The sequence below is a fragment of the Petromyzon marinus genome, chromosome 36 (assembly GCF_048934315.1).
Source record: "Petromyzon marinus isolate PM22_M1 ecotype Great Lakes invasive population chromosome 36, UKy_Petmar_22M1.pri1.0, whole genome shotgun sequence".
Lineage (NCBI taxonomy): Eukaryota > Metazoa > Chordata > Hyperoartia > Petromyzontiformes > Petromyzontidae > Petromyzon > Petromyzon marinus.
In genome coordinates this window covers 6177136-6201686 of record NC_133702.1, presented here as the reverse complement: position 1 = coordinate 6201686, position 24551 = coordinate 6177136, and the positions used below count along the sequence as shown (strand labels likewise).

Below are 24551 nucleotides of genomic sequence, written 5' to 3'. Positions count from 1 at the left end.
CCGCAAAAGCGCATCTGGAAGCGCGCGATGCGGTGACCACCGTCCTTGTTCAACGGTTAGCCAAAAGCCGCTGCTGTAACAATGACCCATGGGCACATGGAGCCTTACCATTTAAATTCGGCCCGCGAACGACAGTTACCTGTCACTGCAAGCATCTTAGCTGTACCAATCGAGTACTAGACAGGATTCTTTTTTGAGCTGGCAACACCACGTTTCTCAGACGTTGAGCCTGCTTTTGGATTGGCTGTCGCAGGTGATTGTGGTCCTCCGTGGTGATCTACAGAGGGAAGTGTAGAAAAATCCATTGTTTTAACGTGATTATGTGCTCCCGCATTATTGCTCCCCCACCTTCACAAACGCGCACACTGACCGGCGTGGTGAGGTACGGTCAGGTAAGCCCTGCAAACTCGCACGGTGTGAGAAGGCCCTCATTCAGTAGTTGGCTGACTAAAGGACTGTAAATGTACAACTTGTGTAGGTGTAATGCGCTAATGTTAACCCACTCGCCCTTTCTCGTAAGTCATCACTCCGTCGTACCCCAACGACCAAACAGATGTGGTTAATCCGTTGTCGTATATTGTATGTAGTGGGACCCTGGGACCACCTGCAGCCACGAGTGGCCACTATAATCACCACAGAACTAATTATTTGTAACCCATTCCGAAATTAAATGGCAAACCTCGCATATCTGCAATCCATCGAATCGCCAGATGCATTTTGAAAGTGTCCCAGCTGAAGCTCTCACTGGGCATGTTGTTGTTGTCCCTGCCGGTGCAGTTCAACAACATATCGCGCGCTTTCTGCAACAAGATGATCATGCTGTTCACTGACGGCGGCGAAGACCGCGCCCAGGACATCTTTGAGAAGTACAACTGGCCCAACAAAACCGTGAGTGGCTGTCCATCCCCCACTGACCATATGCCACGAATAATATACTATGTACAATGACAATAATCATAATATCCATACTTAGTTATGTATGTTGAACTTCTTTCGCACTGTGCGTAGCCAATCGTGCTAATTGGAGGTGCGGTGGAAGGACAACAAACTGAACACAAAAAGCAGTTCTAAATAAATCCGTTTTCAATCTAAATTATTAAAAATTCCTTAGCTCCAGCAGTTTCCTAATATCGTAAAGAAGAGCGTTCCAGACGACCGCAGAAGCGAATCTGAAAGCGCACGATGCGGCGACCGTCTTTGTTCGATGGTTAGGAATTCACCCGATGCCTTCGGATCTCGGAAGATGATTGGTCGGGTTCGATCCTGAATTGTGCTGCGGTGGGTGACCGCTTTGCGTGCCACATTGTTGTAGGTAGCTGTGCAAGCCTGTGCTACGTTGTGAGGCAGCAAAGGGCAGTACAGCTCAGGGGTCAGAGCGCTGAGCTAGAACTTCTGTGATTCTGAGTTCAAATCCAGGATGACGAGTCTCAGATTGGTCACCTGTGACTTCACAAAAAAAAAAGACTGAAGATTAAATTTGTGTTTTCACTTAATTTGACTAAAATTCCAGCTCTGAGAATGGGTGAAACAAAAAAAAACCCCAATGTGTTTTGATTGCCATGCGATGAACATTTCCCTGCGGCAGGGCATGTGGGAAATGGCATCCTTTCGTGTGTAGACGAGAGTGGTCACTTTTGAAGGGGCATCGGCAGTAGTTCTCTGAAACATGCTTCTGCGGGTTGTTCTCCAACGCGCTCAGGCGATGCTCCACGAGAGTTCCGCAGGGACAAGTCGTATTCTTGCGTGACGCGCGTTCCGAATACATTTACGGGAACAAAAGGCTATTAAAAAAATAACATTAAAGCCACGAGCAGTCACCTCGAGGAGCAAAGCTTTTGCTGCGCATACAAAGGGTAGGAATGCGGTGGCACAAAGCTCCCAGGGTCAGGGCTTGCTGGATGCTGCACGGCGCTTAATAGAGCAGTCTCGTGTTCCTCCCGAGACGGGCTTACCCGAAGGCGATAGCTAAACTGTGGGTTGAAGTTGACGGGTAACTTATTCAATTACTTCCAATTTAGAATCCGGGCTTGACTCGTAAAAAAAGGTAGGGCATCTCATCTGCCCCTTGAGTGCTGAGGGCCCCCCAAAGGGGGGGGGGGGGGGTGGGGCGGTCTTTAAACAGCAGTGATGGTGAGCATGCGGGAAGTGGAACAGTCAGCAGTTTGCAAAATTAATGTACGTTCACCATAAATTCTGGAGCCTGCCGTTGCCATGGCGACAAATTTCTATTCCTTTTTGTAGCCCCCTGGTTGCATGGCGGATAATGTATATATCCGTTGCAGGCACATCGTCATTCACCCTCGCCTTCCCCCAGGATCCGAGGAGTTGTTGTGATGTAGGGTCACGATTAAATTCAATTATCGATTACGTTTGTCCCGCTTGTACTTTCTTCCCTGCGGTCAAAGTCGCCCCGACATGCGCCCGATCTGATCACATCTGAGAAGCTAAGCAGGGTTGAGCCCTAAGTTGAGCTTGGATTGGGCGGCCACCATGCACGCCAGGTTGTCATAAGCGTCCGAGGGGGCCACACTACGTTCGTTTGTCAACAGGAGGCAGTGAAGATACAATATTTTGTTGTACCGTACTTCTGTGCTGCCGCGTCTGTGCTCCCCACATTCACCAACCTGCACTGAGCAGCATGGTGAAGCACGGTCTAATAACCCTCGCTACCCGCCCGGCGTCAGGATGCCCTCAATCCGCACTGGATTGCCCGGCGTTGGCCATACATATGTACGTGCCTCCCAATGTTTGCATATGAGATACATAACGAAAACACAACCGCATAGTACGACGTAATGACCGTGTGAAGACGTGTGTAAATAACTGGGTGCAGCTGTGTGTGCTCGTGCCAACAACACGCCGCTGGTGGCGGCTGTGACGCGGTACGTAGCGCTAATTGCGTCTCTCATTCTGCTGTAATTATAGACGTTCATGTATTATGTCTGTCTTTATGGCCAAAAGGACCCCGTGAGACTGGCATTGCAAGCGTGCACCAAGATGAATAAATAATACTAATGACATCCATCTTTTATCTCCCGGGCCATTTGGGCCCCTTTTTTTAGAATCCCTTGTTTGTGTAGATTATATAGGAGCTGCTGCGGTCCTACCTACAATTATGTGCTGTGTTTAAATATAGCTTCTCACAGTAATGGGCTTTATCTGTCAACTTGTCTAATTGTATCAGTGTATACCCGATTGCAACGTTACGTAAAAAGGCTGCAGTGTTTTAGAATGATTGCATCGGTTGGGACACGTGACGGGAATGAAGCCAGACAAAAGAGCACACGTGCAGCTGTGTTGTGTATGAGTGGGAGAGGAAAGTAGGAGGGCAGAGGAACTGGTCAATAAACGTATTAACGAATCATATTAATTTAAAGAAAAGACAAATTACCAAATCAACGATGCCGATTTACATCCGGGGATGGTGCAAGGTGTTCATCTAGTCCAGCTGCGTTGCTGTTCGCGCGAATGATATGGAACCGGAGATCTGATTGCAATTTTATATGCGCACCCGTTAAGTGCATGCATTTGTATATTGCGCGCATAAACGTATATTAGTGTTTAATTCCAATTCAAGGAAGGCAATGCAAAAGACATACACACACAAATCTTGGGCTGCTCGCTGCACATTTGAAGCTTTTTTTAATTGATGAAACAAATACAGTCAAGGTCTGAAGAAGAGTAGACATGACCTCCCCTCCTCAACTGTGATTTCATGAGTTGTCGTGATTTGTGACAAAAATTATGTTTGTACATTCGGGTAATTGGCAGCGCCGCTAGTGGCTGCAAGGGTACAGTGACCCCATTTTCATACAACACACAAATCGACCACTATCAATTGTTACACGTGCAATTTGATGGCACGTATCGCGAGCGTAACAATCGTTGTTCGTTGATGAACGGACGCATCCGTTTCAGCCCGAATCATGAGCACCTTGCGGGTGCCGTGCTTTCAATTGCTTTGCCACTGTAGTGGCATCATGTCACTGCTCTTGACCTTAACTTTAAATGTTTTTTTTTATCATTCACGGATCGGCGGTGGTGGCTGTGCACGCTTGAAATCCCAGCACTGGAGGAGGCAGTGAGGGTTGGTGGATAGCACAAATGTTCCGAAACTCCCTTCCCGTGGGCGTTGAAGCGCCATAACCCTGGCGGTAGAGCAAGCGGACTAATCGACGTCTGTTTCCATCTGTACGGGGATAGTGCGTTGCCCCCTCTTGCATGTGTGGGTTTTCTCCGGGTGGTCCGGTTTGCTCCCACACTTGTACGGACACTCATCATGAATTGGCTGAAAACGTCTTAGAATTAAAGGGCAAAGCAGGACCCTCCTGAAATAGAGCCCAACGGCGCAGCGTTGCTTCTCTGAATAAACACGTAAATTATTATTGATTTAATCATGTCAGACAGCCCTAGGTACATTCCATCTTCATTTTAAGATGTGCTTATTGCCAAACGGTGCCAGTCATAGGACGGCTGCGAGCAGGTTGGAGCCTTAGTGTCTTGCAGCCTTTTTAATGCCGCAAGCCCGTGGACTTTGACTGCCCTTGTGCGCACTCTCTCTCTCGCAGGTACGCGTGTTCACATTCTCAGTCGGGCAACACAACTATGACGTCACGCCCATCCAGTGGATGGCGTGTGCCAATAAAGGTGAGACGGCCTTTCGTGCTATTACACTTGCGTGCGTGTGTGCGCGCATGTGTTCACAGCAGTGGCGGAGTATTAGCGCACTGCGCCACAGGACCGGCGACCCAAGTTCGACTTCCGGTCAAAGCTAAACAGCAGTGGCGAGTGGTGTCCGAACCTGTCCTGGGTCCCTTGTTAGATCAGCTCCGTTTTTAAATGAGTACCTGTGTTGCGCAAAGTTGTGAACATCGGCACTCGGGAGACATAGGTGTGCGGACTAAGTACAAGCCGCAGCAATTGTTCAGGTGCTTTTCTGGCCTTTATAAGGTATTTTTAACACCACTTTCCTTGCGCATCTAAAGGTAAATGAGGGATCTGTGTTGTGTTAACGTCTTCATCAGAATGTGTGAGTTGGTTAATATTGATAGCATGTGAATGTTGATGGTTCAGAATTCAGTGTGGTTTGTGTACAACAAGGTCAACATTTTTAAGTGTGTATGTGTGTGTGTGTATTTACCAGGCATGTAGCTACGCATAAGTTAAACAAATTAAATAAATTCATACGCTTAGGATAAATTAAACAAATTGTGTAACAATCGAAAGCCGGGCGGTGGGTGACGCACACCTGTAACCCGGCACTGGTGAGGCAGTTAGGGTTGGTGGATCGAACAAATATTGCAAATCTCCCTTTCCGTGGCCGTCGAGATGGCCATACCCTTAGCCCGCCGGGAGATGGCAGTGCAGCAAGCGGGCTCAATCTCCATCTGTCTGGGGATTGAGTGTTTCCCCCCTCCGCCCCTGCCATTCACGGGTTGTCTTCGGGTGCTTCAGTTTTCTCCCTCTGTATACTCACGGAGTTGGCCAAGCATTCCAATGTAGGGCCACAGAACCTGGGCAATTGTTGGTACCAGTCTTGGCTGCCTCGCTTGCTAGTCTGCCTTTTCCCTTGCCTCTGAATCCCAAAGGAAATCTCTGCATATTCCAAATGTCTGACTTTATTGGTATTTTTCGATTCCTATATGTTGTATGCAATGGCATCAAATGACCCTTACAACGATATGATCCCAGGTAGCTAGCCCTGCAGCTAATATACAGGAAACATAAAATAGCATTTTTAAACTTGATTTGGAACTTTCGTGACTGCAGGAATTACTCTTTGGTTCTTTCGGTAAAGTCTACGTGACTTTACCAAAAGAACTGTTAACACTTTCTAAAAATGTGAGTGGGACAAATTGTTACAAGGTTCATATGCCGTGTAATATGAGGCAAGTTAGAGTTTTTGGACATGTCATGAGAAAAACGAGACTGAATATAATGTTTAGACTTGGAATCTTTTAGGTACAAGAAGCAGGGGAAGACAGCTAAATAAGTACTTAAGATATTTGAGTATCGAACTCTGAGTCCTCGAGTAAATAGCATGGACAGAGCTCAACGGAAAAAGGCCATGATCGCCAACATCTTTGGGAAAGGACGTGGTGCATGTTCTTTTCCTATTGCCGATTGTTAAATGTTTGTTGTTTACATTTTTTAATGTAGGTTACTACTTTGAGATTCCTTCCATTGGGGCCATTCGGATTAACACACAGGTAAGCAGTCACTTGGTACGGATGTTATTGGTTGTTCTGGTGGATCGCCTCATCACGGACTACCTGCCCTCTCTCAGGCCTGCCTGCCAGTCACACAATCTCTTCCTATGACTGTTTATCAGGCATTAGTAAGTAGACATACTGTCAGATAACAAATATCTGTGAATATGTATTTGTAAACTTCATTATGTTGCCGATACGCAATGTATAAAGAGTTTGAGAACGTTTTTGTGACCGTATATATATTGTACGTGCCCCTTAAGTATAATGCGTACTCCAAATGACTCAATCGGTGGGTCGCGTGTGGTGGAGTAAAGTGTGGCTACTTCCACCTCTTCCGAAACATCTGGCCAGTGCGGACAGGTATGCCAAAATATAATATCTTATAGAGAGGCTCTCCATGAGAGCCTCCTCTCGTGGAGAGGCGCTTCCGCCAGCATTGGCGTGAGTGAGACTTTGCGGGGCCGCGGCTTTATCTTTCATCGAATGTGCTGCGCATGCGTAAGTGCCGATGGCTGTGGATTAGATGTCACTTAATGCGGGGGGAAGGCACTGACAAACGAATTAATTACGTGTGCACTTCTCTTGTGAACATGTGTCAATTTGTTACACGCGTGCAATGCAGAGACGACGAATGAATGACACGCAATTTAGATCGGGGGTATGTGCTATCGGCGCGCAGAGTCTCTGATCGTCCCCAACCCTCCCTCCTGCGCAGGAGTACCTGGATGTCCTCAGCCGCCCCATGGTGCTGAAAGGGCCCAGTGCCAAGCAGGTGCAGTGGACCAACGTTTACCAGGATGCCCTGGTGAGTGCCGGCATCTCCACGCCTCCGTTTGCGAGGCTCCCATTAGCCCCCAGCCCCCCCCCCCCCCCCCCACCACTGGGTTTTGTGCTCGCGTTGTTGGCTGAAGCCCTCTGAGTGAGCTGTGCGGGTGTCAAACTGCACCTCCGTCCAGCACAGTTTGGCCATGTACGGTGCGAAAGAAGTTCAAGGCACGTAAGTGCATGCAGCCAAACGGGGTTAAATCCCACCAGCTACTTGGCTGCTGACGCCTAGGCTTGCAACGATTCTGTCTTATTTGTACTGTCTTGTCTGTGCCGATTGTCTCATCTGAACGGTTTTGATTATATAATGTGCCATCGACTGCCTGTGCCGTTTGTGCTGCATGCCTCCTCGGTGAAACCCCCTGTTTGCACTATCATTCGTGCTATTTTTGTCGTTTATGCTGCCTGTGCGTTCATCCTTGTATTGCGATGTTATGAAGTCTCGTTTGCATCGTGTATCATTTGTGCTTTCTTTATCGTTATAAGCTGTCTAAGCTGCCTCCATTGTATTGGCTATCTCGTTTGTGCTGTCTGTCTCCTCGGCACTTCCTCAGAAGCTCCGTCCGTTTCATCTGTGCTGTATTTCTCATGGGTTATTTTCATTTGTTCCGCCTCATTCGCGAAGATTATCAGCCCAATGAAAAAAACATTATGCAACACTTACATACGCTGAAAATAACGAGCGTTTCTCTACACGCAACCCGGCGCGTGCATTGTGATCGCAGCAATAGATTTAAATTTAAATTCGCAAATCGTCCCACGCCTGTCCGTCTCAAACTGTGTTTGTCTAGTGCTGGCTCGCAGAGTCTCTCTCGTTCATCCTGTCCCACCTGTATGGTCTGTGTCATCTGTACGGTTTTCGTTTTTAGTCTTTATCTTGTTCGTTCTGCCCATTAGCCCAAAGGGAAAAAGATCGCATAGAGTCCTACACGAAACGAAAATAATCGCTGCCGTGCTTGTATTGTGGCCGTAGGAACTGATTTGAATAAAAAAAAAATTACTTTAAATTTACGAATCGTCGCGTGGCTTGCTACGTTTATTTCCAGCGCGATAAGACGTCACGTGTGATAGCTCTGTTTTTGAAACGGATGAAGCCTCGGGGGCTGCTTGCGGGCTTAATGCGGCACGGGAGGAGAGACGCGGCATTAAAGCCGCGATGTGACAACTGTGTCGCAGCGTCGAGTTCAATGACGTGGTACCCTAGGTGCCAAAAAGGCTGATGGCATGTCCTAATGCGCGTCTTCTCGGTGCAGAGCCACGGGGTGCACTATCATTCACGCTCCACGTGCATGCGGTTTGAGAGGCTGTTGTATAAAGCGGCCGCACGGGTGGCGGCAGGTTTAACGACGCGCCTGCGTTATTCTGGACTTGTAATGTGTTTATTTCATTCTCCAAGGCGGATATTACATTAGCGGTGCAGTCACCTGAATCAATGTTGATACTGCGAGAGATTGTTTGCTCTCTCTCCCTTAAAACGGACCGATTGTAAAAACTATTGTCACTAAACAATTTATTTTAGCAGGTTAAGGCCCACTGAGCTATGTAGCTCTTTTTTTAGAAGCAACCTGGCCACAAATTATAGTTCAAAGAAGTGGCTTACCGTGTAGAATTTATAGCAGCCAAATACTCTTAAACTAATGTTTCTAAGTGTTGAGGAAATAACCAGAGGATCCGAATAAAAATTAAGGCGATCACGGGGAGAGAGACATGCAAACTCCAAATATACAGGTGTCAGGCTTGGGATCGAACCCATGACCTCCTGTATACCTGGCAAGGCTGTCCTGCCTTCTGGAAAGCCCAGAATATTGCACGTGAAGGCAGTTTCTTGATATCAGTGCGATAATCCACCAACCCTCGCTTAACTCCACAGTTCTGGATTACAGACATGCGCCACCACGACCTGGCGTGGCATGGGTATGCCCCTGTCCAGCAGTGGATTGGCGAAAGGGCCGTGCGTGTTCGAGGCCATCGGTTACGGTTGCGTGAACGTGTCTATTATTTCAACAGGGGCTGGGTCTGGTCATCACAGGTACGATGCCGGTGTTCAACACAAGCATGCAGGGAGACAAACAGGTGAGAGGAGACGTCGGCTCGGGATGCGGCGGCGGTAGCTGAGCGCGCAGCCTGTGTGAACTTAGAGAGGCAGCACCTCTAGCCTTGTCAGAGCGGGGAGTAACGGAAACGTGGCAACTGTAAAACGTTATTAGCCCTTTCCCGTTCCGAGACATCTGCGAGTTGCAGGGTGGGTGTCCAGTTCACCGCTGGATCTCGGAACGCGCAAGCGGTTCGCCATTAATTTTATTTAGAGAGGCGTAGTTGCCCCGTTTTTTTTAAAGACATTGTACTCACAGCAGAGAACTGTAGCGACACGACCGCACTGTACGGTAACTGACGCCAAGCTGTGCCACACGCCCTCCCTCATGGCCTTTGTGTGAGCTTCGGTGGACCGATCAAGTTGTTTTATTTTTTATTCCGGGAAAAAGGGCTAATGAGAGCTTCTCGTCTCTGATGTGGGGTCAGACACTCGTACCACTGTGAGTACACACGATTTGAATGGTGCTGCTGCTGCTTCTTTATTTGCTTAGTTTTTTTGGTTGTAACTTTCTGACCCCCACCCCCTGGTGGACATCTGTGAAAAAGAGCTTCCTCCACCAGTCTAAATAAATATTCGGATTCTGCATTGGCAGTGGTGCACGAGCACAAATAACAAGAGCAAGTGAACACATTCCGTGTCATTAAAATACTGCGTTGAAAATAATTAGTAGGCGACGTTCTGGGGGCAATGACCCTCGGTCCATCACACGAAGGCGCCACTCACCTGCGTTATAAGTCCTCGATAACTTTAAACTAATTTGTTATTTATATCAGATCATTGTCATGAGAGTTGTCATGACCCACGACAGACGGCCGGACAGAACTAATGCGTTCACACTTTGCACCTATGTTGAAAAGCGTTCAAAAACGCGTGCGTATATATCTTATCGTGCTCGTGTTTTCAGTGGTCAGCGCCTCTAGCTAATTTGTTCCCTGTGGATTTCAGAATCAGCTGATCCTAGGTGTGATGGGTGTCGACGTGTCTCTGGAGGATGTAAAGAGGCTCACCAAGGAGTACATTGTAAGTCGTGAGTCGTCCGCTTGCAGCAGCTCCTGTTGCCTGCGCGTTCATCTGCTCGAACTTCTGTAATGGCAACTTTTAATCTGTGCTGAGCAGCAGCGGGTGTGTTACATGTGTCAACGTCGGAATAATTTGAAGTCAGTTTGACACGTAGGCTTTCGCGACCAATATTATCCATAATAAAGGTTTTTTTGGGTTAGATCGCGCGAATCTAAATGTGTCATTAAACCCGCCACCACCCGATGCAGCCAATTAGTAAGGTTTGTCACGTAAACAAAACATGCCAATTCATCACAAGTACAGCACGCCGGTGTGTTGGAGAGTAAACCCACAACATTTGCAATTCGAGTACGACGTTTCACCAGTAATTACAACAAGCATCATCAGGCGACAGCCACATTTGTGGAGAAGTTCTCCCGTTATGGATAATCGGAAGTGTTTTGCAAGCAAACGTGGAGGGGGGAAAAAAAAATCTGACATTTGAATCAAATGTTGTTGGTCACTTTGATGATTTGGGCCCAAGGCACTGCGTGGAACCACACCGTGGGGACCATCAGGGGCCAAACAGTGAAATTGTGCAAAACTGGATGTGCACCAGCCTTGTGGGTTATGACATAGATTCATGCATATGCGTAATGACCGAAAAATGACCTCAAGCCATATGCAGCCTAACGGCTATTCACAAATAAACAAAGGTGTCTGATTGGAAGAAAGAGACCTCCACGGTGATTGGTCAGGAGGCAGACTTTTAAAGGGATTGGAGAATGAGGGTTGAACGAGAAAACGGGTAAACAGAAAGGACCCGTTAGAGGGAACGGACATGGGATCGGCTAAAGGTAAAAAAAACAAGGACAACAAGGCCCGAGTAAGGGGGATATATACGGGGAGAGCACGAGGAGTGGGGATGCTCGGAGGAAGATACAAGCAGGGAAGACAAGAACGAAGCCTCGGGTCTTTTTTTTGTGGAAGTCTTTAGTAGGGTTACTTATTTTAGAAGGCTTTCAATAAAAGTGGCTCTTCTTATTACGTTGCCGTCGGAGTCGCTACACGTATGCACGAATCCGTCTCATATCCTCACGTGTTTTTTTTTTCAATATAAACGACGGGAGAGTGTGTAGCAGAGTAATAGTACAAGCAAAAAGACAATTTCTAGGCAACGAAAGGCACGAATATGAATTTGCTTGGTCCTCCCAATCATGCCTTTGCTGTCGCCTGACATCACCACACTGCGTGTATAATGCACACAGCCTTGATTTTAACCACCAACTCAAAAGGGTCAAAGTTGTGGCCATATTATTTGACAATAACATATGTATATATATTCTTGGTTCTTTCGGTAAAGTCACGTAGAAGGGAAACAATAAAATAATAAAAATATAAAACAATAAAATTATCACGACGTTTCGACTGCAACACAAGCAATCATCATCAGGTGTGAAAACCACAGCAAGAAAATTTGAAAAAAGTGGCGGTTTTTTTAACGTTAGCACCACGGAGAGAGATTTGGCAGTTTGTTGAGATGGTGCTAACGTTAAAAAAACCGCCACTTTTTTCAAATTATCTTGTTGTGGTTTTCACACCTGATGATGATTGCTTGTGTTGCAGTCGAAACGTCGTGAGAATTGTATTGTTTTATATTTGTATTATTTCATTGCTTCCCTTCTACGTGACTTTACCGAAAGCACCAAGAATATTAATCCCTGCAGTCACGAAAGCTTTAAATCAAAATAAGTATATATGTTGAACTGCTGTCCTATGTGGTGCGATTCGGAAGAGCAGGACAATGTATGAATGTATGCTAATCAGAGGAACAGGACAATGAGACACTAGGAAACCGTCAGTGCAGTTATGGCCAGCCGCCATTGCCTCCTGCTGTCTTGTGCCTCAGAGGCTTTAAGACAACTGCCTTCTGTTTATTAAGTTCAACAGAAAAGATAATGCCTCACTGTGTTATAACACAATAAAATGCTCGGCTTTCAGACCAGGGGCCTTCTATAACAACGTTTTCCAACAGCATTCGTTTTAACAAATGCTTTCCGTTGACTGGTCCAGAATTTGCGAGTTTATTATTCATGAATTTCAAAACCCACTGCAACAACACAGAATTAATGTCGAGATTTAAAGTTGCTTGGCGAAAGCTATCTTTTTTTCTCACGCTCACGTGTGTTTGGTGAACACGTTTGGCAGTCTTTGCCGAGTTGGCTAGACTTTCGTGTTTCATGGACTATCTCTGGAGACTGCTGTTAGGAATCTCTACTTTGAATGCGGACGAGAAACCCTACGAAATAATACACTGACTGCTGATTCGGGAGGGTGTGAACAACCGTGCCGTTATATCGTTGATTAATTTCACCAGCAGCTTTGGGCAAAACTTGGACAAATACCAACAGCTGCTGAATTATCGGATGGCCCCATTGTGACTTATTTGTGCGGTGAGAACACCTGCTTACTCGGCAGAAAGAGACGCCTCTGGGCCAGAATAGCAGCAAAGTTGATCACGATAATGACGGCGATTCTGGTGATGCTGATGATTATTTTGACAGATGGGTGTATTGTGTGGGTATTTTGCGATGCAGCTCGGTGCAAATGGGTACTTCTTTGCTATCGATCCCAACGGATACGTGTTTCTGCACCCCAACTTGCTGCCAAAGGTATTCATTCGCACATGACATGATCACAGTGTTTAATTACCGACGCTTGGCTGAAAACCCATCTACTATGAACCACTATTGCTATCACTAGCATTAAGGCAATTTTGTTTTTGCTTAAACGCGTGGGGCCATTCTGCCACAAATCTGCCACTCAAAGAACCCGTCACATGAATACTCATAAACGTAAAAAAAATAAATGCTGTGCAAAGAGAAAACAATCTATATACTTTCTATATTTGTTTAAACAAAAAAATCACGTTGTGGCTGTGAGTTCGTGTTTTTTGCCGATTTATTATAGTGTGTAATTGTGTTTTTGCGCCGGTTAGTTCGGTGGTGCACTGCTCTGTTTAACTCTATTTAAACAAAAGCAAAGCACCATTGCTTTGGGTATTTATTTAAAATGTTATTGCATAATGCTTTCTGTTTGCTGCTTCAACTGTTTCCCAGTGCCATTTAGTGGTTCGTGCACGGGGATTTGTTTAATTATTTCCTTGAACAAAGTCATCGGTTGTGCTCTGGATTTAACAACGCTTTGATTCCAGTAACAGTCCCGCTAGGCAACAAAAAGTGCAATCGCTATTTGATTACATTCGTTGTTTTTAATCTATGTTGACCAGCCATGTGTTGTTAATGATAGGAGACTGGACTGTTCGTTTAACATAGCCTAAAGTTCTTAACATTGACTGCAGACTCGCACCCCCCTTTGGTTCTCAATCGTAACAAAAATGAACAATGTGAATAAATACGTAGGTTTGGTGAAACAAAGCAGTTGTGCTTACGTGCCCATGCTTAATTTGTGTTTCGATGTTTTTACCTTCTAAAAAAATGTGGCCATGTCTCGTACCCCCAGAATGAGCGTCTCGCACCCCCGGGGGACGCGTTCAGCCCATGTTAAGGACCACTGCTCCAAAGCAAGTGGCTTGACGTTTTTGCAACATTCCTTGCCGATTTGATTACAGCAATTAGAAAGTGCAATGCCGCCCACGTGGTGCCACGGTCAGCACACTGGACTCGCAGTCCAGAGGCTGCTGTTTGCAATCTTCCGATGCAGCAGTTGAACAAATTGCGACATTTGTAATTCCCAGCAGTATATGCGGGTTCACCGCCGTTACTCGATCGGCACGTCACTTGCAGTGGGGTGCGATGGTGACGTCTGGTCAGCGTGGAAGAGTAGGCCAAAATACAAACGATATAGAGGTGCTCACTAGAGCCCCCTGAAGAGGGGGAGGCCCTCCTGCCAGCAGTGGCTTGAGCGAGCAATCGCACGACTCGCAAAAAGCTTCGATCCTAAATGCGATTACAAAAAAAATGGTGGAAGTGGCTGCTCATCCATCGTGTTATTGGAACAAGGATCGGGAGATGGACACTCCTCGCAAGCTACTGGACTTTTTTTTTTAACACACGTTCTCGTTTGTCCCCCTCGCCTCAAGCTCGCGAGCTTTTCTGAGCCAGTGACGCTCGACTTCCTGGACGCCGAGCTGGAGAATGACATCAAAGTGGAGGTGAAAAAACGCGCGACGATTTTTCCTGCTTCCGTGCTCCGAGTTGGCCCATCAAAAAAACTGCTTACTCATCTCCCCCCCCCCCAAATGTGGTTCCTTTATGCTGCGTTTCCATGACCGTCGATAAGCACGCCCAAGCCGTGCCGAGCCATTCCAGGAACGGAGCAGCACTGCTGGGGGTTTGTCCTGACGTTGTTCTTCTTCAGAGCAGAGAGACAGCGGAAAGGGTGACCGACTTAACAGTTGGACATTATTACTCGTTGGGTTCCCTGGGAAACCTAGGGCATTAATAAAGAACAATTTGCATGCTTATAATCTACGTTGATTACCATATGAATAATCCAACCGGTAATGGATACCCATTGTAATTTATATGCATTCATTAATCCCCCCCCCCCTTCGCACATGAAGGGCTCACAAGTGACGTCATCACATATATCCCTCTATTCAAGGAACGGAAGAGGAGGATTTCTCCACAAAGCTGGCTGTCTGCCTGATGAAGCTAGTTGTAATTACTGGCGAAACGTCGTACTCAGATTGTAAATATTGTGGATTTGCTCTCCAACGCACCAGTGTGCTGAACTAGTCACTCATTGGCATGTTCAGTTTACGTGACAAACCTTACTAATTGGCTGTGTCGGGTGATGGCGGATTTAACGACACGCTTATATTTACGCGATCTAACCCAACAAAACCTATATTATGAACATATTAATGAAGTTGAAAACAAAAACAACCTATTCGAATTGACATAATATATCGATCATCAAATAAATCTTGAGAAAGTAAAATAATTTGCGTATGTATGACAGAGTTATTGCCTGAAACATCAGCTCACTGTATATTTCTCTTCTGTGCTTATTTTACCCAGGAAAGCCACAATGAGTCTGATGGCTTCTTTTCAGGGGGGGGGGGGGGTCCGAGGGGGAAGCGACGATGGCCTTACAGATTCACATTGAGTAAAATGAGGCTCACAATGGCCTACTCTTGCTAATGACGTCACGTGATCTTGAACGTGCACTGGTTAACACACGCTGCAGTCATAACCAGGATGGTGATTCATTAACCAACTTGAAGCATTGCTTCCTTACCATTTTTGATATAAAACTAATTTCTATCGACCTACTTTTTGTCTTTAGTTTGTTGTCCTTCCCCCTGCACCTCCGATTAGCACGGGTGGACACGTACGGTGCAAAAGAAGCTCATAGATTAACACTGCCCATAGACTCAACAATACCCATAGACTCAACACTGCCCGTAGACTCAACACTGTCCATAGACTCAACACTGCCCATAGACTCAACACTACCCATAGACTCAACATCGCACCTCCGATTAGCATGGTTGGCTACGTGCAGTGCATGAGAAGTTCAACATACATCCAGACCATCACCATCTGCCAAGGAGCAAGAGGTAGCAGCGATGGAGCGGCAGAGGCTAAGACCATGGAGTCATTTTATATATTGAGTGTGTGGATCAAGGCCTTATAATGCGGTTGTTCCTGAGCTGTTCCTTGGTTGGCAAAGCCTGGTTGTCAGTTTTGATGGAAATGAGGTATCTTGGCTTAAATGATGGGAGTACTGTCTGTGAAAGTGTTTGGCCAATCGCACGTTGATCCTGCGAATCACGTGTGCAAGGACATCGCGTACCCGATGCCGCAGACTGACGGATCTTACTGGCTGTCAATTAGTGAGTGTCTTTGATATGTTTAAAAGCCAACTCCTGCATAATGAAGACATCGGGGTACATTACTTCTCTCTGCCTCTTTCACTGGCACCATGGGTAAGCTGTTGATGATTATATTTATCACAATTGCTGAGCAAAGGCTCAAGGACCCATGATGCACAGCAGCCAGCTGAAGAGAGTAATAACGATCGTACAGCAGATGAGAATTAAAGTGTTTTATTTGCATTGAGTAAGATTGAGAAAGTTGGAAAATGAGACGGTGGGAAGGAGTGTGAGCAGAGAAGCGTTCCGTCCTGAAATGAGGCTGTTGGACACGGTATGCATTTGTTAATCTGGTCGAACGGCGAGTCCTTAACGTTGAAGGTATCTTGGTGTCAAGTTCACGATAATGACGACTGTGTGAGCAGTGATTTAAAAAGAATCGTAGGGAAGCGATGGAACAACGGCAACTCGAGTGAATCCATGAGCTGAGGCGCATCGATCACTGTTCTCGGGGACACCTTTGATTCGCAGCTTTGACGATGTGCACCGGCCTGTTTTGTCTTTTTTTTTTCAGATTAGAGAGCTCATGATCAAAGGAGAATCTGGCACAAAGACGTTTGAAACGCTAATCAAGTCATTGGATGAGGCAAGATGATTTTTGTTTCTCCTTCACTTTTGCTTTACCCCCCCCCCCCCCCCCCCCGTCATGCAGAATTCCCTCCCCTCGGTCATCGTCCACGCTACTGATCCCATCCCTTTCTTTAGACCCAGATCTAAATACGCGTGTACGCTTGCTCCTTCATTGTGCACCGCTCCGCAGACCCGCGTGCGTTACCCCAACCGTCGTCTTTATCATTTTCAACGTCGTCGTAATCGTCAGGTTTTTTTTTCTTTCTACCCCCTCCGCGTTTAGAAACGGGCGTTTAGTAGGGTATTTGACTGCTATGAATTACCACGTGATGAGCCACTTGGTTGAGCTATCATTTGTGATGGCCTGGTCGCTTCTGAAAAAGAGCTACATAGCTCAGTGGGCCTTACCTGGTAAAATAAATAAAAATGGTAAATAATTCATTCTGTCCTCTGCCATTGACAAGTCACTTCCATAACAATGTTCCTAAATTTCCGTACCTCTCCAACCTTCTACATCCATTTGAATTTCCACCCCTTTTCCGCCGATTTATGCCCGGCGTGATAGTTGAAGCAAAGGTACGAGTTTTTTGTTTGTTTAATGCCGCCACCTCCGTCCACTTTATCAATATTCGTGGGTACATTACAGTTAGTTGATCGTTCGGTCACGTGCGGTGGGGGTAGAGTGTGAGTACGCCCACTCCTTCCAATGCGTTTGGTCAATGAGTAGGCCAAAATATTACCCTCCGGAGCTCGTTGTCGTGGATGTTCTTCTGCTGGCAGTGGCGTGAGCAAGCAGTTGCGAAGGCCGCATTACTTCTTACGTACGTTATCTACAGAGCCTTTCGTGTAGATGATTTAACATCTTCAATTGTTGTTATGGGTGGAGCAGTGGCATGATGGATACATTCCAAGGATTAAACCATCGATTTGTCTATGTTGCTTGTCCAGCAGCTTAACAAAGAGTTTTCTTGATTCCTCTATAGGAATGGGTATAAGCGTACATTATCTGTCTAGAGTACTGTGCACATCAAAGCAAAGGCCAGTTCCTGTGTGCAACGGAAGGCCTTAACGTGACCCCGCTTCTTTTACAGAGATACGTGGATAAAGGTTTGAGGACGTACACGTGGAAGCGAGTGCGGGAGACAGACTACAGGTACCCCATCTTTTAAAACAAAATACCACTGGGAAACTGCGCAGCCATTGATGATGAGCACGTTGATGTTGGGTTCTTACCCGGCCTGTTGGCTCGGTGGTAGTGAGCAGCACAATCGGAAGGTTGCAGGTTAAAGTCCCGGTTGGGGCTTGACTCAGCCCCATTATTCCCCTGGGGTTGATGATATGATTACCACTTAGTGGCGAAGTCAACACGGTTGGACCCGCTCTAGGAACGTGGAACTTTGAGCAGGGAAATCACTTCGGCTTTGTTTAGAGCATCTACTTTTAAACGAAACTGCGAATCAACGTGAACGGTGCGAAAGACGTTCAACATATGCAGTGTGTGGCTCGTGGAGGGTTTTGCACTTGCTTGAGAGTTCCCACCGTGTCGCGGTCACGTGTCGTCGGTGAGAGGCGCGCTCTGGCTGCCCTGTTCGCCCCCCCCCCCCCCCGTGTGCCCGCAGCCTGGCCTTGGTGATGCCCTCGTACAGTCTCTACCGCATCAAGGCCCGGCTGAGTGACGATATCACCCAAGCCAAGTGTAAGACGCACAGCAGAGCCACCCGCGCACGCACCCTCTATCGCGTGACCCTGCTCTCCTTGTAGGCGACATGCAGTTCCCAACAGCGGCTCGTCCACGGACTCCTCTTTCTGCAAGATAGTAAATGTTTTCATTGTTGCGTTGACCTTATGCCTTTATTTCCAACTTTATTCAATTTCCTATATTATCTATATTTGGAATACGGCTGTCCTCTTTCTGTTAAATGATGTCACAACGAATGATTCCAAAGCAGTGATTTTTTTTTTTTAAATGCGTGTTGTTATTTATTTATGTGCGTTGGATTTACACGAGCCACTGACGTGATTTACTAAATGCTGTCGGATGAAAAATGAGTAGATCTTTGGAAGACATAACCCACACAAGCAGCGTGCGAGTCAGATTGTATAATGTTTGTATCAGCCGGTGATGCATAAACAAACAAGTTTTGAACATGCACTATTAATCTTGCTTAGGAGAGGTGAACGGTAAAAAAAAATGATTAGAATAAATTCTCCAACATGTTTACACTTAAAATAATGCCCATGTTGTTTTTACTTAGTGTTCAATTTATTTTTTTCTTTATTTCCATTCCCCTTTTTCCTTTGACGTCACAGCAGTAGAGCGAGTACTGCCATTTTTGCACATCTTTGTCTAGCTTTGGTGGAAGCAACTAAAGTATTCGTATGCTGTCAATTGATTGGGAATAACTCTAAATGCTGGCGCTGTGTTCCCAGGGTGATATTATTTTATTTTCTGCAGAAATGGCTGAACAGTAGCAAGTCTGTGCCACATTATCTAAATAATGGATTAACTTTAGACTGTAGATACAAAAACAAATCTTGGCACAGATTGGATTTTAAATCTGATTAAATGATCTCCCAACGTTATTATTGACCCTCATGATTCTGGGCAATAGCTACCTATTACAATTAACAATTGGATCACAGGCATAGGCCAAAGGGAGCATCGTAGGCATCGTTTGTATTTATGTGATCTTAAAAAAAAAAAGTCATTTTCAGATGTTTGTAGTGCACGTGACCATCTCATAGATTTCACCCCATCATTCTACATCTTGGTTAAATCTGTAAAAATGACCTTGCTGAAAATGACTTTCATTGCCCGACCTAGCTTGTAAACACTCAGATAGGGCCCTCGCTGTCACTTAGCGTACCTTGCAAGCGTTGGTAGCGAGATGCAGCTTTGGAATCATTGCTTCTAAGCTTGCACCCTTTTATTCGTTACTTATTTAGTTATTTTATTTTACCTTTTGTTCTTCTGGCCCTGTGCAAGCCACAAAAAGCGCAGGGCTCTGACTGGTCTGAACTCACTGTTTGTTGGTGGCGAGTATTTGCGGTATGATGCACACACAATATTTTTATTCAAGTCGTAAATTGAATAAAATATTGTTTGTTACCCATCCCCTCCCAACCCTTTTCTGCTTTCTCTCTCTCTCTCTCTGATGGACTCGTACAGCCAATCTGAACAAAAATAAGGGCAAGTATTTGACTATTAGTTCCCCACCTTGTCTTCCCGAACCTGTACATTTGGTGCCTTTCCTACCGCCCTCTTCCCAGCCTGCTTGCCCATCCACCCTCGCTGTTACTGCCCCTCCTATGTCACCCTCCCAGACCGAGCGGTAGCGTGTTTTCCCCGAAATATGTCCACGACTGACCTCTCCCAGTATTCTCTCTCTTCCCACATCGAGTTACAACGCGGGCGTCTGTGCATATTTCCTCTCGTTCTCCGAACCCCTGTGCCGTAAGTCTCGGGTGGAGGGCAGCGCCGAGCGCTAACGACGGTACCGTCGTCTCGGCAATGCGTTCCCTGACCCCTGACCCCTGACCCCCCCCCCCGCCCCCCGAGCCACACCACCCACCTACCCACACCACCCACCACCACCCCTTATCCTCCCCTATACCCACCCCTCTCCACCCCCATCATTGCCCTGTTCAGTTGGCAAGTCAGAGTACATGTCTCATTATCCTAAAACACCTTGTCATGATCCTGTTCACGTTACGAGGTCGCGATTAATGCGACATCTTGTAAAAACCATTCTCTGTTGTTTAGCCATTCGAGATGTCACGCGGAATGTGTGTAAGTTAACGCCGTGAAAGTTGCCTCTTTTGATTTCAATTTCGCTGTAAATTGTAATAGTGATCCAGCCCTCTGTCAATCCACTGCTAGATTAAGGTCCGGCCCATCCTGTATCAGCCATGGGAGGTTGTTTGACCATACTTCACTCCGCTGGTCGGTGCGGATTGATGAAGCAGGTGGGGGGGGGGATCCAGGACCGGTTCAGATATCCCCGCTAATATTAACCGTGGCCGTGAATCAAGCTCAGGTCGGCAAGTCGTGCAGATACACGGGCATTTACATTCATAATGATGTAGCATCTTGTAAAATGTGTCTGTGTCAGCACTGCGGTGTGTGCGCTCACACAGACTAAGAGGAGACTCGCAAATGGACAGAGCCGTGTTTGGAACGCGGAGGCACCAGGCTTCGTGATGAAACACTGCTCCCCTTGATGAGTGCCTCTTAAACACGGAGAGAGACCACGAGGGAGGGGTGGTCCTTGTTTAAAAACTCAGTTGTAGAGCTATCTCGTAAAGAGTTGGTTAAATTTACATCCCTTCGCTGGCGCGCTGTAAAATGTATAAGACGGTATACGTGCAACAGCAGCTCCTTGATGCAGCTTAAAATAGAGTGCCGGTTTACGAATTGGAAGAATGGCTATTCCCTGTCCAGTCCACCGCATCGGCCCCCTACCATTCTGCAGTCCTTGATGGTTGTCCCTTGGATGCTGTTCCTTTTTATTGCAGATTTTTCGTCCATGTTACCTCCATCTTCCCACTCTGAAACCAGGGGACATGTATTCATAGCCCCCAGGTAGCCACGCGTGTGTTTTTTTCCCTCTCATCGCCATGTGTGGCATGCCGTGCCGGGTTGCTCACTCTCGAATGCCTCCATAAATGATCCTTGCGCCTCCCTCGATCCGTTGCGGACCATGATTTTTGTTTGTTTTCAAACGCCATGCTTGCAGAGGGTCCGGGGGGAGGGGGGGGGGATGCTTTACTCGTGACTGCATGCGTGAACGTCTTGTTGTGATTTTTTTGGTGGGAGGACAGGGAGGGGGGGGGCGTTGGGGCAGGGGCGTGTAAAGCATGCGCCGTGTTTGTGTGATGTGACGTGCTTGCATGCTGCCGCGGTCGCTCCACGTGGGGGTGGGGGGGGTGTGCCGCTGCATGCCGATGGCGATGTGCCCGCGTTGGCGTCGGCCGTTGAGGATGAACGTCAAACTTTGAAGTCCTCTCCTGACTCGGCGAGTGTCCTTCCGCCTCAAAACACCGCCAGTCCTCATCCATGTTTTGTGTTTTCCTACATTTCCCAGTGTGATTTTTTTTTTTATATATAAACGCGACTAATTCAGACTTACAAGATTAATTTGTTGTTTGTCTGCTGCTGCTGCTGCTGCTGCACTTTCTGTTGTGGTTGACGTTGTCCTGAATAATCATCAAAAAAACTCGTGGTTAAAATAATCTCGCAGCGTCATTTTTTGTGTGTGGGCACGACAAGCCACGTGCGTTGTAATTCCCTGAATAACCTCTCCCAACCACTGTAAGAGGCTCACAATTGATAATTTTTAATGGGGGGGGGGGGGGTGGGGGGCACGTAACAGAGCGCACATGGACAGCGGCCACTTGTTTCACGCTCTTTAATTTTGAGCTATCGGTCCGTCGGTTTACCCTGCACCCACCTCGCCGTCGGTTTTCCCTGCACCCACCTCACCTCTGCGCTCTTGCCTCTTGTCTGCAGGAAGTACTGCAAAAATATGAAAATAGTGAGAAACAACACCGAGTTTCTCCTCAACTTCATCGACGAGATAGATAATAAATCGCCAGATGCACCCAACTGTGAGTCGTTATGCTGTTAAGTATGGCAAAAAAAAACAATACGTTGCATTTCCCCCCTGTTCGTTTTTGATGAGCATTGAACACTCCCAGGTGTTGTTTGTGTGCTGCATGGTGAGTGGAGAGTGCCCGGTGACGTGAGTATTTGGTGAGCGTGAGCGTTTGGCGAGTGCCATGTTGTGTGGTGTTGTCAGGCGGGTGTGCGAGTGTGTGTCCGGGGTGGGGGGGAGTGTGCATGTCTGCGAGTGGTGAGTGGCGAGTAGTGAATGTGTGACGAGTGCCAGGTGAGCGTTATTACGTATTAAGCTCCGAGATGGTTGGCGAATCGTTGCAGGCATTTGTATCGTCGGGAATACGATAAGGTAACTGTGATGAAACAGTCTTTTAATTTTCGATTTGAAGCTTTCGTGACTGCAGGGATTCATCTTCTTGGTTCTTTCGGTAAAGTCACCACGTAGAATGGAAATAAAATAATAACAATGAAACATAATAAACTAAAATTCTCACGACGTTTCGGCCACAATACAAGTAGACTTTCACACCCTGCTAATCCAACACAGTAACACAGCTACTTCAATGCTAAATTATTTTGTTGATATGTAAACTCCTTTGTCAAGCCGCTCTGCTCCTCCCACCCAGCTTAAAAGATGCTGCCAAGCTTAGCAGTGTTCATTGAATTGCTGTCGTCCCGACAGTTGTGTTCCTTCACCTGAAGAAGGCTACTTGTATTGTGGCCAAAACGTCGTGAGCATTTAATTTTATGATGTTTTATTTGTACTATTTTATTTCCATTCTACGTGGTGACTTTACCGAAAGAACCAAGTAGAAGTCTTTTAATTGTTCTGTTTTCCTCGACGTATAAATAAATTATTTGCGTACACGGATAATGGAAGTAAAAGCATTTTCAGAACACGATTTAAGGAAACACCATTGCGATGTTACATTTAAACAGCAATACGTCGCTATCGTGAGCAGGTTATCCTTCTACATGAGCGACAAAGATAATACATTTTTGGTGCGTGTATTTGTCATCCCTTTTTACAAGAAGCTCACTGTGTACATGAAACATTTTCACGAATTTACCTTTTTGCGAAAAGGCAGCCTGCCCTATGGGACAGGGTTACCATCGGTGGTTGGATGAATAGTAGTGGCTTGGGGATCACCATTTTGATTCGATAACCGGCTATTTTTTGCCTCATTTTGTACCATCTCGTTCACATTCTTTTCTTCGTTAGCCTAAATGTAACCGCACATCATTTTCAATCTTCTTGGACATTTGTCAGTCCCACGTTTGCATAAAATCAAATCGATTCTTGCACGCATGATTCAATGCCAACCATTTTGGAGCTTAATAATCGATTTTAATCAATTAATTGCTAAATGCCTGCTGTTTTGTGGGTGTTGGGATCAATGCAAATTGGTAAGACGCAATAGCCAAAATGCCAATCCATGGGTCCAGGATTGCTTTGTTTGGCCCTGTAGACCACTAGCAAATAATGCACAGCTGTATGTTACAAATCAAGGTTAATGGTTTGCGGTGTTTATTGGTTTATTTTACAGGTGAAAAGGAGTGGATTTATAACCTCCTCCTGGATGTAGAAATCACCAACAGGTTGGCGAAGGAGGCATGGCAGGACCTGAACAAGAGCACGTACGTCTTTACTTGTTCTATACAAGGAATAAAGAACGTATGGCACATTCTATAGATTCACGCCACTGTATGTTACCTAAATTCACATCACTGTGGATTCTCTATATTCGCTCCAATGTGGATTTTGTTAGTTCTCACATAATTGTTACACACACCATTATACATTGTAAATATGCGTACCACTGTAGATGCTATACATTCACCCCGCTGCACATTCTATAGATTGGCACAACAAAACATTCTAGAGATCAGGAGTCAGGAACCCTTCGGCCCGTGAGTTTAACCCCGACAAACCTTGGCCGCATGAGGCTGCCCAACTACGAAATTGACCCACAGATGGTATCTCCCTTCATCACTGCAAGCATCTTGACTGCACAAATCGGGAACTAGAGTGGAACATTTCCAACCTAGAAACACTTTTTTTGTGAATTGGTTGTGCCGAGTGGAGGACGGTTTCCGACATGCACGTTCTTTACACGACCGAAACCAAAATAAACCAATTGTGAACCGCAGTATTGGTCGTGCAAGCCTGCGTATGAAATTAAATCTGGTAACGCTGTTTCCAATTTTCACGCGCTCGGTAACTTCTATCACTGCTAAGGGACTCTCACGGTAACAGCCGTGTGTGTGTTATTGTGCCGTCACCGCCCGAAGATGTCTGAGAGTCCTATTCACCTCAGAATCAGGCCGGGC

The 24551-nt window shown here is 46.4% G+C and overlaps 1 protein-coding gene across 3 annotated transcripts in view; it reads left to right on the top strand.

Moving 5' to 3' along the window:
- The window catches only part of LOC116949362 (voltage-dependent calcium channel subunit alpha-2/delta-2-like), a 112099-nt gene that overhangs the window by 64623 nt on the left and 22925 nt on the right, over positions 1-24551 (top strand). For 2 of the 3 annotated variants that reach the window (XM_032966592.2, XM_032966590.2), the window contains 15 exons: positions 778-888; positions 4569-4647; positions 6160-6209; positions 6928-7017; positions 9045-9110; positions 10078-10152; positions 12729-12803; positions 14234-14305; positions 16548-16619; positions 17695-17756; positions 18223-18299; positions 19773-19793; positions 21119-21185; positions 22113-22210; positions 23768-23858. In XM_032966592.2, coding sequence (XP_032822483.2) covers positions 778-888; positions 4569-4647; positions 6160-6209; positions 6928-7017; positions 9045-9110; positions 10078-10152; positions 12729-12803; positions 14234-14305; positions 16548-16619; positions 17695-17756; positions 18223-18299; positions 19773-19793; positions 21119-21185; positions 22113-22210; positions 23768-23858 — 1106 coding nt within the window. The remainder of the gene's footprint in view (positions 1-777; positions 889-4568; positions 4648-6159; positions 6210-6927; positions 7018-9044; positions 9111-10077; positions 10153-12728; positions 12804-14233; positions 14306-16547; positions 16620-17694; positions 17757-18222; positions 18300-19772; positions 19794-21118; positions 21186-22112; positions 22211-23767; positions 23859-24551) is intronic. The other variant, XM_032966591.2, reaches the window with a different exon arrangement.